The sequence below is a fragment of the Perognathus longimembris genome, chromosome 13 (genome assembly GCF_023159225.1).
Source record: "Perognathus longimembris pacificus isolate PPM17 chromosome 13, ASM2315922v1, whole genome shotgun sequence".
NCBI classification, from domain to species: Eukaryota; Metazoa; Chordata; class Mammalia; order Rodentia; family Heteromyidae; genus Perognathus; species Perognathus longimembris.
This window is the reverse complement of record NC_063173.1, coordinates 13,967,149-13,983,350: the sequence shown is the minus strand read 5'-3', so window position 1 is coordinate 13,983,350 and position 16,202 is coordinate 13,967,149. Positions and strand designations below refer to the sequence as shown.

The 16,202-nt window shown below is 46.6% G+C and overlaps 2 protein-coding genes across 4 annotated transcripts; both read right to left on the bottom strand.

Moving 5' to 3' along the window:
• Positions 1 to 650: 650 nt before the first annotated feature.
• Trim6 (tripartite motif containing 6) lies at positions 651 to 5,965 on the bottom strand. 3 transcript variants are annotated; one of them, XM_048361618.1, is made up of 7 exons: positions 5,488 to 5,965; positions 4,856 to 4,951; positions 4,023 to 4,253; positions 2,923 to 2,945; positions 1,714 to 1,814; positions 1,428 to 1,454; positions 651 to 1,269 (listed from the first exon to the last, which is right to left on the bottom strand). In XM_048361618.1, the coding sequence occupies exons 1-7, from the start codon at positions 5,902 to 5,904 to the stop codon at positions 704 to 706; spliced, it is 1,461 nt and encodes a 486-aa protein (XP_048217575.1). In that variant the 5' UTR covers positions 5,905 to 5,965; the 3' UTR covers positions 651 to 703. The 3 variants fall into 3 exon arrangements, with proteins under 3 accessions (XP_048217575.1, XP_048217577.1, XP_048217576.1); XM_048361620.1 differs by lacking the exon at positions 2,923 to 2,945 and adding an exon at positions 1,930 to 1,931 and having other exon boundaries at positions 1,714 to 1,835; XM_048361619.1 differs by having other exon boundaries at positions 5,442 to 5,551.
• Positions 5,966 to 13,880: 7,915 nt separating this feature from the next.
• Positions 13,881 to 14,846, bottom strand: LOC125361598 (olfactory receptor 52B6). Its single transcript, XM_048360153.1, has one exon. It carries the CDS (start codon positions 14,832 to 14,834, stop codon positions 13,881 to 13,883), a length of 954 nt encoding a protein of 317 aa, XP_048216110.1. The 5' UTR covers positions 14,835 to 14,846.
• Between the last annotated feature and the right edge of the window lie 1,356 nt (positions 14,847 to 16,202).

Genomic DNA, 16,202 nt, shown 5'->3' with positions numbered 1-16,202 from the left:
CCCTTCTGTTTTCTCTATTTTGACTCACTTGGAATGCACAGTTTCTTTTTAAGTGTTGATGACTACTTAAATCTGTGAGGTGAAAGGAGCAGACTGGGAGAGCTTGTAGTAAAGACTGAAGATACACCCTCTTCTAGTTGAATTTAATGCCATGAGAACCACCACTTTTGTCCATTTTTAGCACTCTCAATCCTACATGTTACTCAGTAATTTCTTTGTTCATTGTTACATTTTGTAAAACTTGACAAATATCACAAGAATATGAAGTTATAGGTCATCAACAGTGTTCATAAATATTAACTTACTTGACCCCTGGAAAGCCCCGAGTTGATGTTCAAAAGGAAAGCAATGAGGATACAGAAAACAGAGCTTCAGAGATCGCTGGGCATTGGTGCCTCACGCTTACAATCCTGACTACTCAGGAGACTGAGAGCTGAGGATCCTGGTTTGAAGCCAGGGACATCTGTGAGATGTTTATCTCAAATTAACCCCCAAATGCTGAAAGCAGAGCTGTGGTTCAAATGGTAGAACACCAGCCTTTAGCAAAAGAAGCTAGCTAAGGGACAGTACCAAGGACCCGAGTTCAAGACCCAGTGCTGGTGCAAAGCAATAAAAATAAATAAAAAGCCTTCAGAAAGAGCAGTCATGAGCCACTGAGCCTCGTGGAGAAGGGCATCCGTGAGCAGAGGGGTGTGCAGGATATTCAGGAGCTGGGGCGACGCAGGGTCATTGGGACTTCACAGTTGCAAGGATTAAAGTATGGACAAAGGGCAGTAGCAAAGTAGTATTTTGAGAAGGTGTAGATGGGCAAGCCGTGGTTGGTGATATTATAAAAGGAGACAGTACCGGCCTCGTAGTCTAAGAAAACCCCAATGCGGCGAGGGGGCACTGCCATGGAGAGGAGCAGGGAGGCAGAAGAGTCCTCGTAGGCTCTGTACTCGTGTTTGTGCTGCAAGCCAATCACCCAGTACCCACTCTGTGGCTGATACTTGGAGCAAGGGTTCAGCTTGTGGGCATACTGATTGAAGGAGAAGATCGGTTCCCCCGAATGACTGCACACGCCCAGGATCCAGGCTGACTTCTTGGACACGTCGACCTCCCAGTAGTATTTTCCTGAGGAGAAGAGCTGAGAGCCCAGGATGCTGCAGTCGTGATGTTCTTCCACACAGGAAGGCTCCGACAGCCTAGCGCCCACAAACCTCACTTGCCGTCGGTTTTTAGACAGGAGGAGATTTAAGTTAGCTGTGTGTGGGTTCATCGTCACATCCACTAGAGGAAAAGGAACAACAGCCATCACATGAGAATCAAGACTTGGGCGGGTCTGACATGGACACTTACTTTAGACAGAATTTACGGGTTTTCCCGGTAGGAGCATGCAAAAGGAGGGGGTCAGCCATGTTAGCTCAGAGGCCATGGTTTCTACTCACCCCAGTAGCTCTGGACATCTGTTAGCTCTATAACAGAAAAAGAGTGACATGCGTTTAAATGAAACCAGTGGTCTCAGGTTGTGTTCTCTCTCTCCTCTCCAGACTGAGGAAAATGGTTAATTCTAGAAAGATGGGACTTGGTCATTCTGTGTCCTCTTAAGCAAGAACTGTAACTTCTTCACATCCCTCCCCATCGCCATTCTCGTCCTACACCTAGCATACCAGGCCTTCCCATGCGTTCCTCACATCAGCAATTCGACATCCAAACTCTTTGCCCAAATCTTACCTCTAAATACTCGTAGCATCTTTTTCAGATCCGGGGCTCTGAACATACTTTTGAGCTTGGTGGGGAGAACCGGGGGCTGCCTCAAGGTGCACAACTCACTCCTAGAAATGACAGAACTTATGCTAACCCCCAAACACCTGTGCCCCACCCCATCCAGTTCCCTCAGTGCGCATCAACACTCCTTCCTGAGAAAAGTTCGCATCCTTCTGCAAAGACTCCTGGCCCTGGATCAGAAGACTTGGACTAGAAATCAGCTTCTCACCATCTGTGTAACTCTAAGATTTAACCTCTTGGCTCATTATGTGTGCTGGTACTGGGGGCTTGGCTTTTCTCTCTCTCAAAGCTGACACTCTCCTAGTTGCATACTTCCATGTCTGGCTTTTTGCTGATTAATTGAAGGTAAGAGTCTCTTGGATTTATCTGTATGGATTGGCTTCAAACTGTGAACCTCAGATCTCAGCCTCCTGAGTAGGTAGAATTATAGGCATGAGCCACCAGTGCCTGGCAAGATTTGACCTCTTAAACCTTCATTTTGTGTCTCTTTGTTTTACTGCTGTCAGTTTTATAAAATACAATAATTGTCCTTTCTCTGTGTCCTAGAGAGAAAGAAAATTAAGAAATGGCTGGGGAATCATTTGCTATCTTTCAAAAGATGTTGATACTTAAATGCCAGTGCCATACCAGAGGGTCCAGGAGGAGGCGCTGCAGAGGTTTGAGCTGATGGGAATGCACTGCTGGGGCTTACCAGGCAGAGAGCTTTAGGTCCTACATTAATCAGAAGCCTGGGAAGACGGCCTCTATTAGCATCTTCAACTCACTGTCTCTGGACATCTTCTGCTAGCTGGAGAATGGGCAGCCCAGCTGAGGAACAACAGGCCCTGTACTTCCCAGTCCTTCTTTTTGGGTCCTTCCATCATCCAAATTCTCCTGCTGTGAGGTCCAGCCCATTTCCTCTACTTTGGGATTCTTGCATTCTTATGTAATCAACAATGCCTTGTCTGCCCCACTGACTACAGGGTAAAGCTATGGATACAGAATTGTTTTTGTCCACCTTGAGAACCCCCTTCCTTCATGTATTTCTTTTTAACTGTACTTTTTTTTGTCTTTTCTTTTTTGGTGCTGGGGATCGAACCCAGGATGTTGTACTTGCTAGGCAAGTGCTTTGCCACTGAGCTACATCTTAGCCCCCTCATGTATTCGTATACATACCTTCTCGTGATATCACTCACGTCCTAGGAAGGAAAATGACAGATTAGATAAAAGAGTAATAGGTCATGTCACTCTCCCATTTCTACAGTCCCATGATATGAACAGGAATAATAATAACAATAACAACAATAATATAGGCCCAATGTTGAGGCTACTAAATAGATATAGAACTCAGGACAAGTATGCATGGTCATGCATGACTGGAACCTAGCTCCCTGGAGGCTGAGGTCAGAGGCTTTTAAAACAGGATAGCCTGTAGATAAATTCTGTCTTCCAACCAACCAACCGAAGAATAAAACAAAAATGAAATCAATAACATAAAACACTCAGGGCACAGCATCCCTAAGAGTCCACATGAAGGTATCAAAAAATAACCCAACTTGGTAGTTCATCATTTTACAACTGTGTGCATGGGGAGGTAGAATGCTATGTATATACATTGTATATTATTGGCTATGCGCTGTGTGTGACCCTGGAGAATGATGATAAAGACATGATTTTTGCACTTAAGAAGCTTACAATCTATTCTGATTACTGAAGATACAAGTTCAAAGGCTGGATATACGCTTGGCTCTCAAAAAAACAACAACTGCCGGACTGGGAATATGGCTTAGTGGTAAAGTACGTGTCCTATACATGAAGCCCTGGGTTTGATTCCTAAGCACCACATCTATCTATCTATCTATCTATCTATCTATCTATCTATCTATCTATATACAGAGAGAGAGAGAGAGAGAAAGAGAGAGAGAGAAAGCTGGAAGTGGCTATGTGGCTCACGTGGTAGAGTGCTAGCCTTGAGTAAAACGAAGCAAGGGACAGTGCTCAGGCCCTGAGTTCAAGCCCTGTCTCAGGATATCCTAGGACAGGATTAGGGCAGTTCATGGGAGCCTAGGACAAAGGAGTCCTGGTCTATAACTATAAGAGTTTCCTTGGGCCCACTCCCTCACTGCAGTCTTTTGAAACCATGGTATTTCACATTTACATTCTAAATCTTATGCTTTGCTCATGACCAGTTCAATAGGCAAGAGACATTACAAAGGATTTTTCTTTCCTTTCTACTTGTCCTACTCCCAGATTCCAGGCTTCTCCGCGCGTCTTACCTGTAGCAGGTCTACTGTAGACCCCTGGCATCGCTGCTCCAGGTCGGAGATGAGCTCTCTCAGGGACTGTTTCTGGTGGATCAGCTCATCTTCTGCTTTCTCCATAATGCTCAGGCCTTTCCTCTCTTCCTCCTCCAGCTTCTTCAGTTCCTGCTGCTCCTCCTTGTCCAGAGTGTTTCGCAGCTGATTAAACTCTTTCTGGATCCTGTGTCTCTCAGGCTCCATCTGACTCTGTGGTATCAGGGAAGAAAGAGGCTGTTGGGCTAAGGGGTCCTCTTTGGGGGTGTAAGAGATCAGGCTCAACACTTTTCCTGAGCCAGCCTCACTGAGAGAGTGGTCAATATCTTCAGGAACGCAGGCCAGCGGGAACAAGTTCCTCTTCTTTTACCCTGGCCATTAACCTCAGACTGCCTTATCAAAAAGCCTTATAAACATGGTGATTCTTTCCTAGGTGAGTGTTGGATTCTAGTAAGCCTCCATAATCTCTCATAATTCTGTATTAGCCTCCCCTCCCACGTTTGACTACATAGATAGGAACTAATAGCTCAAGATCAACCTGTCATTTCCAGGAGATCAGAGACTGAAACTGTAAAATGAGCCCCGGAATTGTAAAGTAGAGGCTCCCTCTGGCCATAATGCCTCTCGTATGTGGTTGTTTCAAAACCCTGGCTTCGTTTTTAATGTTTGCCATTTTCCCAGTTCTATGCTCCTTGCACAAGGCAATGGATACCCTGGTTTGAAAAGAACGCAGTGAGGAAGCGGGCCCAAGGAAACTCATAGTTATAGACCAGGACTCCTTTGTCCTGGACATCCTTCCGAGGAATCCTTCTTACCTTCCAAGATGTTCTGTTTTCTTTTATCACAGCTATTAGCCTCTCAGCTTCTTGCTGCTCTTTTCTCAGCTTCTTCAGAGACTCCTGGAACATTTCCTGGAAGAAACACAGCAGATCAAGCAGGATCAAGTTTTAAATTGGCTCAGTCTTACATTGGAATGACCTAGGCAGAGGTTATTCTGATCTTAGGAAAAGACTGTCCTATGTTCTGAAAAACTGGTAAGACCAAACAACCCTTTACACAGAGGATATAAACCAAGAAGAACAAGCCAGTGCACTTTCTCCTGATCACAAACCACTTCGTTCCTTGACCCTGTGCCACCGTGCTTCCCACACTCAACTCAACAGGCTCCCCCCCCATCTTCCATTCCCAGAAGCTTCTACTCAGTCTTGTATATCAAGTAAGATAATGTTTCTGCCCTTGATTGGGGGGAATTTTCTAGGTTCATCCTCTAGGAAAACGGAAGGAGTACAAAGAGGTAAGCTTAAAGCTAAAGAACAGTGCTCAGGCCCTGGGTTCAAGTCCCAGTATCAGCGTGCATGCATGTGCTCACACAGACACGGGCACAGACACAAAATCCCCTACCAAGAGCATTGTTTCCCGCTGTCCTCTTTCCATCGCAGGCTCCCACCTGGTACTCCTGGGCGACCTCCTCCATGAGAAATGTGTGGTGACCACGGTGCTCCTGAGATCGCTCACAAAGCCAGCAAATCAACTCTCCGTCCTCCTTACAGAAGAGCTGGAGTTTTTCACCATGCTGTGCGCAGAGCATTACCTTCGGCTGCTTCCCTGGGCCCAGCGCTACGTCTCTGAGCCTCTTCACTATGTTGGCCAGATGCCGATTAGGCCGCAGGCTGCCAGGCTGGTAGCTGGCCTTGCACACAGGACAGTGGCTCTTTTCTTGGCGGTGCACTGCTTCTTCACTATTCCTCGTGATGCAGGCTTTGCAGAAGCTGTGGCCGCAGTCGATGCTCAGGGGTTCGGTGAGTAGTTCCAGGCAGATGGGGCAGGTCACCTCTTCTTGGATGTCCACCAGAACTGAAGTCATTGCAGATACTCTCCTGGCTCTCACCTGCCCAGCCCGAACTCTAAGAGAGTCCTTGCTTATAGAATTCTAGGTAGAAGAGCAAACAAAACAAGGCTCAGGCTAAGAAAGGAGGGAAAGGAAAGGAACTCATACTATTATTTTCTTTTCCCCAGTCACAAGAGGTATCAGTAGAGAAACACATGTTAAAGCTAGGTGATGACTCAGACCTACAACCACCTAGCTACTTAGGAGGCTGAGATCAGAGGATCATGGTTCAAAGCTAGCCTGGACAGTAATGTCCAGTAAACCCTTCTTTCCCATTAATCAACAAAAAGCCAGAAGTGGAGCTACGGCTCAAGTGGTATAGTAAGAACCTTAAACAAAAAAGGTAAAGAATAAGGCCCAGGACCTAAATTCAAGACCCAGCACCGGTACAAAAAAAAAAAAGCAAAAACAAAAACCACATTATTATTATTATTATTATTATTTTTTGCCAGTCCTAGGCCTTGGACTCAGGGCCTGAGCACTGTCCCTGGCTTCTTTTTGCTCAAGGCTAGCACTCTACCACTTGAGCCACAGCGCCACTTCTGGGCATTTTCTAGATATGTGGTGCTGGGGAATCGAACCCAGGGCTTCATGTATATGAGGCAAGCACTGTTGCCACTAGGCCATATTCCCAGCCCAACAAAAACCACATTAAAAGCATTAAAACACATTCCCTTACCAAAAGGTCCTCTTTGTCTAGATGTTCTAAATTTCTGTATACTTATTTTTTTCTTCCTACACCTATCCTTTAAAAATTGTGTGTGTGTGTGTGTGTGTGTCTGTCTGTCTGTCTGAATGAGCTGATATCAGAGCTTGAACTCAGTCTTGCACTCTTGCTTGGCTTCTTTGCTCTGGGTAGATGGCACTCTAGCACTTGAGCCATAGCTCTACCAGCTTTTTGCTGGTGAGTTGGAGATAAGAATCTGAGACTTTTTTCCTAGGCTCGCTTCAAATCAATCTCAGCCTCCTGAGTCACAACGGGGTATGAAAATCTTAGTTGTAAACATATTATCCCCACTTACTATGGTCATTTCTATTTCTTGGGGCTTTCCTGGGAAGGAGAGGAATGAAAGGACTCAATGTGGAGCAGAAAGGCAGAGGCTTTTTCATAATCAATCATATCTTTGATCTTGGAGACCAAAGATGGAGGAGTTATGGCAAACAAGTTTTGAAAAAGCTCAGGAGAAAGGCTCTAGTGTCTTATCCACACACCGTTGACATATGTGTCACTAGGCACACAACTGTGAACCAAAAACCATATTTCTGTTCTTCTGGAACGCAACATGCCAGTGGGGGAAGAGTGATCCTCACTTCTCAGCCTCCTGAGTAGCTAGGATTCTTGAGAGTTTCAGGTCCTAAATTCAAGCCCCAGTACTGGCACATAGGAGGTGATTGCACTGTACTCATAAACTAACATGTTGAACTGAAAGCCTTTTGTACAACAATTTAAATAAAAAATTTAAGAGAAATTAGTAATTAGAGCTGGGAATGTGGTTTAGTGGTAGAGTGCTAGCCTTGAGCAAAAGAAGCTCAGGGACAGTGCCCAGGCCTTGAGTTCAAGCCCCAGGACTGTGGTGTACCATATTGAAGGCTTACTCCATCTCCCTGAGTGCACGCACACACGCGCGCATACACACACTCTCACTTTTGTTACAGGCAAAACTGTATTTGGAATACACAAGTACAGGAAGGGGCTGGGGATATGGCCTAGTGGCAAGAGTGCCTGCCTCATATACATGAGGCCCTGGGTTCGATTCCCCAGCACCACATATACAGAAAAGGGCCAGAAGTGGCGCTGTGGCTCAAGTGGCAGAGTGCTAGCCTTGAGCGGGAAGAAGCCAGGGACAGTGCTCAGGCCCAGAGTCCAAGCCCCAGGACTGGCCAAAAAAACAACAACAACAAACAAACAAAAAAACCCCACAAGTACAGGAAGAATGGAGGATGAATTTCTGCCTATACATGCAATGTAGTAATAGCCCCAAGGTGGAAAGAATCCATGAAAACACTAACCAGTAGATGGACAAATTGTGGTGTGCCACTATCATGGCATCTTACTGTTAAAAGACAAAATGACAACGAATAAAATTTTGCAAATGAAGTGTGTTGGCAAATGTAGCAGATACATGCAGCTATTAGCGTGTGAAAGTTCGGCTGGTCATAAGTGAGAATTCAAGTGTGACATACACACCTAAACTTCATGGTTTAGTAAGAAAAAATAATTCAAAGTACCAATAATTTTAATTATTATATTTTGCATGTAATATATGTAATTACACAATGCATTCTGATCATTGCATTAGACATTATAATTTTAATGCCAGTACTGGAGTTGAGCTCAAGGCGTCAGGATCTAACTCAGGGTTGGTGTGTTACCATTTGAGCCCAGTTTCCAGTTCCAGCTCTTTGCTGATTAATTCAAGATTAAGAATCTGCATTTGTAAGGCTGGGCTAACTCTGAAACAAGATTCTCAAACTTCAGCCTCTGGAGTAGCTGGGATTTCCGGTGCTCACCACCAAAGGGGGGGCGGGGTCCCTTTCACTTTCTAATGAAGCTACAAGAACATTCAAAATTATGCAGATGGGCCCATTTTCTTCCCGTACTCATCTCTCTCTCTCTTTTTTTTGGCATCAAATGTACGACTTTAGAAATTAATTCAAGAAATTAATACTAGGGATTGAATCAAGGCCTGGCTGGCCTCAGCTATGCGCCAGGTTTTCTTTGGCTGTTTGTTGTTCTCGAGTTGTCCGGAACGGGGCCCGGGCTGGCCTAGAACTCTGCATCCTCAAGACTCCGCCTCTGCTTCCGGGAGTAGCAGGCCCCGCAAGTCTTCTTTGCTTAAAACATTTTGCTCTCAACGTTATCTATCAAGGAAGCGCCCCTAAACCCGGGAGCGATGGGGGCACCCCTGTAATCCTAGCATCCCGGAGGCGAATGAGGGGGGGGGGCCCGGGTCGTGACTCCCAGGACGAGGATCAGTGTCAGCCCGGGCCACAGGCCTGACTCTCCCCCCCCACCCCCAACCACGCATAAATACAATTAAATCATCCCCAGCCTCGGGGAACTCCTAAGGACAGGAAGGGCTCCGGGGGGGGGGGGGGAGCGCGTCCGCCCCCCAGGCCTGGGGTTCCAGCCCAGTGCTTCCCCCCCCCCCCCGCCCCTCACCGTCACCGAGTCACCTTTGCCCGGGAGTGACACATGGCGGCGGCCCACCGAGCACAGCAGTAGCCGTCCCCGGGATGGGAGCCACAGGTGAGCGGTAACCCGGCGTCCAAGTGCACGAGCGCAAAGTGAACTGGCGCTCCGATCCCCAGGGCACCCCCATCCACGCGTGACTCTGCCCGTCTGGGATCCCAAAGACGTGCGATCCCCGCCGCGGTTCCCAGTTGCCCCGCGCGCCCCGGGCGCGGAGGCCCAGGTAGGGGGGGGGCTCCCCGCCCCCACACCACCCCCTCCCGGGGTGCAGGCCGCGCTCGCACACTTCCCGCGGCCGCTGGGCTAGGGGGAGGGGGTGCTGACCTCGGGATGCCCGGGCCCTCAGCACCCCAAGTGCGCTGGAAACTTCCAAAAGCTGCGTCCGCCAACACCCCCTAGCACGCAGAACCGAGCTTGAGATTCACTCTCGCCACCCCCTTCGCACCCAGCGCACTCCTAGCGGCCAAGGGGGGGTCTCCTCCAGGATCCCTTCCCACACTTGAGGGAACCCCGAACGGCGGAGGCGTTCCCCCCTCCCCGCCCCCGCGAGCCCCAACACGGCCTGGCAAGTTGCAGACCAAGCCCTCCCTCCTAGCGGGAGAAATGGAAGTGGCCACTAACCTGGAAGCGGTGACCCAGCTCGTAGCAGGGGATGACTTGCAGCCCGGAGGCAGACTCCTCTTCCAGCCAGGCTGAAGGAATCTGGGGAAAGGGGCGGGCTAGGGGAGGAGGAGGAGGGGCAGGGGCGGGAGGGGGGGTGGGGGAAGGGAGGGGAGGAGTTGTTTCTGTGGATCGCACAGACTTGTCCAGCCAGGCCAGAGACCCTGCGCACTCCAACTGGATGTCCACCTACCTGGTCCTGCAGCCAGGGAGACGCAGGCCATAGAGGCAAAGTTATTCCTCTCCCTCCCCCCCAGGACAGAGATGACACAAAGCATCCATTTACTTTAGCTTTCTGACATCATATCAGAGTTCAATAACACGCTGATATTAATAACAGATCACTGTTTTGCTCCTTATGAATACATCAAAAGAGCAAATACGTAAAATACCTGAAATTAGAACAATAAGACAGGCTCTCTTTTGCCAGAAGATCATTAAAATTTATAAACATGAATCCGTTTTCAAGCCTGGAGTGGCAGCCTTCCCTTGACTCAACAGCCTTGGGAAGCCGAGCAGAATAGTGAGTTCTTGGCTAAGTAGCAAGACTGTTAAAAACAACAACAAACAATAGGACAACAATTTATAAAGAAACAAAATGTTATTAACTTAAAATTATATATATATGTACTATGTGCGTGTATGAAACTAATTTCCACCTATTTAACTGTGATACCATTGACCTGTTTTGAAGCCTTCATTCATATGTAAAGGATTGGATGACACAAACATTCTGAAAAGAAAAAGAACGTCCAACCTTCCACTTTGGGAGATTCTCGGTGTCACCTGGTGGGAGCAGGCCTTTGGGGGAAGGGCAAGAAGGAGGAGATACTGCCAGCTCAGATGAAAGTCCTCAAGGTTGGACAACTAAAGAGAATTGAACCAGGTATTAAGAGATTGCCCTAAACAGTAAACAAGGCCAAGTGGAAGGTCACTAGAATTCCCACAGAAGCAAACAAGTATCATTATACTAGCAAATACCTCTCCACCTCAGGCTAAGAAGCTAACAGTTAAAAGTACTTATTTCCCGCCTTAGAGGTTTTAGGTGTGTCCATGGTCCGCTGGCTGTGTTGCCATGGTAATGAAACAGCCTTGACCATGCTTAAGCCGAGATTCTCCAGAGACCATCAAACTGTCTGTGTGCGCAACAGCGTGGCAGTAGTATGTTGAAATGACCTGGAGATAACAAAAATAACCTAAGTCTGCAAAGGCCCATGTGTCCAGCTCTGGCTTTGATATGGAAGATGAAGAATTAAGTAGATGTTACAGCATATTGACAGGAGGGTGGTGGATTTGTGAAATAAATTGTTGTTTCTCTACATCATTTGATGACAATGTGCAGGTGGGGGGATTAAGGATAAGGGCTTTCAGGAAGTGCAATTCATCTTAATGATACGTGAGACATCCAGACCAAGAAATTCACTGTTAGTCCTAGCTAAAAAGGCTGAGCCATCCCAGTGAAAAGCAGCTTGACCTAGAGCTGCTTGATCCTTGCAAAAGAGACAGATCAAGCTTAATTGTTACTCCATTTGCATGTTTTAAAGAAGTTAAGTGGGTACTCAGTAAATACCGGTTACACCCAGAACCAAGAATTAAACAAAAGAGTATTTTGATTGCTTAAATGGCTCATTGCTTTATTTACCAGAGTTTTACTGGAATCGCAATCGCTATTTGTGATCAACTGCCAATTCTGCTTCTGTAGGCCTGCTTACTATCAGATGCACTGTCACCTGTGTGTGGTACATGTGATTTTGACTCCATGATTTTTACCCCATGACCACCTGAGTGTGGTACATGTGATTCTTACCCCGTGACCCCAGGGGAGTAGTATATGTGATTTTTGCCTTTTAAAGCCCAGTCCTACAGAGGCCGGGTGCTGTTTGTTACCATCCCGGTGGTGGCCATCAGACGCTGTGCACAGCTAAATAAAAGACACCTAGCCCGATTGACTGAGGGCTGGTGACTAGTGTTGTGGTTTGAGGCCCACCTAAACCAATTTAGCTCCAATGGAGAGCTGAAGTGGGACATCATGGTGACCAGAGATGAGCCAGGAGACGGGACACCGGATTCAAACTCAGAGACACGTGGCATGGCGTAATGGCGCCTGAGCTGGTCTGAACCTACATATGGTCAGGTCATGCGGCAGGGTCACAGGAAGCTCCCAATCCAAGCACTGGATTGACAGATCCAGTAACCAATAGGCCAAGTGCCCACCCCTGTCTCCAGGGATGGATCCAGGCACACCCATCACCTGAGGGTGGGACTTCCCTTCTTTAGGAATTCAGGTACACCATGAAGGAAAGATGCCAGATTCTATGGCCAACAAGGCACTGGCCAGACCTGACCTCTTTACTTCAAAATAGTTACCAGAAAAGTGCACATTATTAAACATATGCACTTAGAATAAATTGCTTGTCTTGTTTTATTTTATTTAAGTGAAGTTCCTTTGACCATATTAATGTGTCCTATGAATATAATGCTGAGGAATCGAACCTAAGGCTTCATGTATATGAGGCAAGCACTCTTGCCACTAGGCCATATTACCAGCCCCCTTTCCTTGTTTGTGATGACTTTGACATGAAGAGATTTCTAATAACACAAGAAAGAATATATTCATGAGTCACTAAAGTAGTGGTTTTGATAAACATGGTGAAGAATCTCCAAAGATGGATCTTTTGCTTTGGACTGAATGAGAGGCGAGCAGGCAGAGTTTAAATGCAAACCAGGTTTTCAAGGATGAGTTGTCCTTGGGCTAAACTTGAGGCTAAACTGCCCTTCATCTCAGCATCAGGGTTGGCTAATTCCCGGTGTTAATAATTAGTAATAAGTGGCCAAGTAATAAAATGACATATTGATTTTATTCTTTTCTGGTACTGGGGATTGAACCCAGGACATTTCACTTGCTAGGCAAGTGCTTTGCCACCGAGCTACATCCCAGCCCTATATTGATGTTTATATCTCTTTATTTGCTAAATACTACAGAAATCCACAAGTGTTAAATAAAAGTATTTTGACTCTGTGTGTGTGTACGTATCTGTGTGTCTGCACACAAGCCAAGACTAGGGCTTGAACTCAGGGCAATATCTCTGTTTTTTCACTCAAGGCTGGTGCTATACTACTTGAGTCTTGACTCTCCTTTCAGGGATAGCGTTAAACCATAATTTTCAGACCTTAGCCTCCTCAGTAATTAGGATTAGAGGCACGAGCAAGTGGTGGCCAGCTCTACCTCTAATATTAATGATGACTATAACTTTTAAATACAAAGCATATTTGGATGGAAAAGAGTACTCTGTCACTATGTTAAGGAACACTCTAGATGTTGGTAATCTACACTTATTTCATACATAAAAGGTATGTTGTGTTTAAGATCAATGGGTTTATCCATCTATCTATGCTTTTGTGTTAGGATTTGGGGTAAGTATGATATAACAGTTGGTAAGAAATATGACTAGCATTCCATAGGACTACAAATATTTTGATATAATGGTTGGGATTTTCATAAAAAAGATGTAGTAAATAAATGCCAAAATTACACACAAGTAGTGAAGGACTCATTAAAGATCCAATGCAAGTAGATATGAAGAGCAGTCCTATATGGATGGTAAACTGGAGCTAAGTTATCATATTACCCCTGTTTAGTTCTTGTTAGGTGAGGGTGGGGTCAAACCACATTTGAATAAGAACATAAGATGAGTGCTATAGATTTCTCAGAAAAGAAATCAGAGGTTGGTTTGAGTAGATGTCCTGTGCAAATCTAGGACATGGATGAAAATAGCACAGGGATAACAGGAAAATGTAGCAAGGAGTGTGTCAGGAGGTAAAGGTAAATTTAGAAGAGGAAAACCAGGCACTGGTGGTTCCCATCTGTAGTCCTAGCTACTCAGAAGGCTGAGATCTGAGGATCTTGGTTCAAAGCCAGCCAGGGCAGAAAATGTCTGTGAGACTTTTATTTCCAAATACTGAAGAAAAAAAAAAAAGCCAAAAGTAGAGCTGTGGCTCAAGTGGTAGAGGGCTAGCCTTGAGTGAAAAAGCCAACAGAGAATGCAAATCCCTGAGTTCAGGGACAACAACAACAACAAAATATTTAAAGAGGATTACGTTATTTAAATTCTTTGGCCCGATTTGCAAACATCTGCTTAGCCCCTTCCAAAATTTGCTTGGTCCTCACACCATAAATAATAGGATTGAGCATAGGCGGGATAACCACATAGAGGTTGGCCAGCAGGATATGGACGTAGTGTGGAATGTGGTTCCCACCAAACCTGTAGGCAAAGACAGAGAAGAGGGCGGGGACATAGAAGAGCAGGATGACACAGACATGGGAGCCACAAGTGCTCAGGGCCTTGGCCCGGGCTTCTCGAGACGAGAGGCGGAAGACAGCACAGAGGATGTGAACGTAAGAAACGGCAATGAGAATGATGTCCAGGCCGGTGGAGAGAAGAGCAGCTGCCAGTCCATACCAGACATTGATGGAAATATCTGAGCAGGACAGCCGGGCAATGCCCATGTGCTCACAAAAGGTGTGTGCAATGACATTGACATGACAGTAGTGCAGGCGCTTGAGGAGAAAGATGGACGGAAACATGATAATGAAGCTGCGGGTAAGGGCGGCTGTGGCGATCTTCCCAATGACCTTCCTTGTGAGGATGGTGGCGTATCGCAGAGGGGAGCAGATGGCCACATAGCGGTCAAAGGCCATAGCTAGCAGGACAGCAGAGTCAGCCACGAAGAGGAAGTGGATGAAGAACATCTGGGTGAGGCAGCCATCGAAGGAAATGTGGCGAGACCCTAACCAGAAGTTGGCCAGCGTCTTGGGCATGGTAGAAGTGGAGAGCAAGACATCAGCACTGGCCAGCATGGACAGGAAGGTGTACATAGGTTCATGCAGGCTTGGCTGGGAGATGATGATGCAAATCAGAATGCTGTTGCCTACCAGGGCGGCTATGTACATGGTGCAGAAGGGGATGGACAGCCAGGTGTGTAAGTGCTCCAGCCCCGGGATGCCGGTGAGGAGGCAGCCAGCCGTGCGGGTGTCAGAGTTGTTCCCAGTCATTATGCTGTGAGCAGATAAGATAGGCATGGTTTTCTGAGTAACCCTTGTCACAGGGGCAAAATGGCTTCAGATTTCAAATATAAACATACTAACAGTGTACGGCTTGCAAACACACCATAAGATTTGGGGCTGGGAATATGGCCTAGTGGCAGGAGTGCTTGCCTTGTATACATAAAGCCCTGGGTTCCATTCCTTAGCACCACATATATAGAAAAGGTCAGAAGTGGTGCTGTGGCTCAAGTGCTAACCTTGAGCAAAAAGAAGCGGGGTGGGAGGGTGGAGGGGTGGGGGGGAGGGGCTGGGAATATGGCCTAGTGGTAAAGTGCTTGCCTCGTATACATGAAGCCCTGGGTTCGATTCCTCAGCACCACATATATAGAAAAAAGCCGGAAGTGGCGCTGTGGCTCAAGAAGTAGAGTACCAGCCTTGAGCAAAAAGAAGCCCGGGACAGTGCTCAGGCCCTGAGTCCACACCCCAGGACTGGCAACAAAAACAAAACAAACAAAAAGAAGCCAGGGACAGTGCTCAGGCCCTGAGTTCAAGCTCCCGGAGTGGCAAAAAACAAACAAAATGAACACACCATAAGATTTACACATACTCACAGGTGAGGGTTCTGCATAAAGTATACAGATTGTCCAAAGTGCGTAGACAGCCCCTTTCCACAGATTGCATCAGTTTGTATTTTTCAGGAACTTTTTTTTTTTTTTTGTCTGTATGCTGATACTAGGGCTTGAACTCAGGGCCTGGGCACTATCTGTTAGCTTTTTTCCATTCAAGGTTGGTGCTCTACCACATGAACCACACCTCCACATCTAGCTTTTTGCTGGTTCATTGGAGATAAGAGTCTTAGGGACTTTTCTGCTCCTACTGATTTAGACCTGCCCTTAGATCTTAGGCTTTTGAGTAGCTAGGACTACAAGAGTGAGCTACCAGTAACTAGATCTTACTCATAACTCTTTATACGGTTGTAAGATTTTCAGAACACTACAGAGTGTTAGGCTAAAGTAGGTAGCCGGTAAAGGAGACCGCCAAGTGGTATTCAGGCAGGAGAGAAAGTTTATTACCGAACTGCTGGCCTGTGGCTGAGATAATCCATAGCCAGAGAGAAAGGAGAGAAGGGAGAGAAGGTCGACCCCCACCCAACCCTGCCTTATATCTAGGGCAGGGGCAAGGGGTGTGGCCAGGTGGATTAGGATGTGACCTTAGGGAAAGGGGAGGTAACTGCCTCCAGACATTCCGGTTACCCAGGTAACTGGGTAGAGACTTAATGAGGTGGGGGCATCTACATGGAGACTTCCAGAGACAGACCTTACACAGAGCTCATAAAAATTGCAGACTCAACTGACTGTCACAGTTTCTGAGAAGCAG

Coding starts and splice junctions, on each gene's coding strand:
- LOC125361598 (XM_048360153.1), bottom strand. CDS start 14,834: ATGACTGGGAACAACTCTGACACCCGCACGGCTGGCTGCCTCCTCACC.
- Trim6 (XM_048361618.1), bottom strand. CDS start 5,904: ATGACTTCAGTTCTGGTGGACATCCAAGAAGAGGTGACCTGCCCCATC. Junction 4,952..5,487: donor AGGTCGCCCAGGAGTACCAG/GTGGGAGCCTGC, acceptor TGTTTCTTCCAG/GAAATGTTCCAGGAGTCTCT. Junction 1,455..1,713: donor GATGCTACGAGTATTTAGAG/GTAAGATTTGGG, acceptor TTTCTGTTATAG/AGCTAACAGATGTCCAGAGC.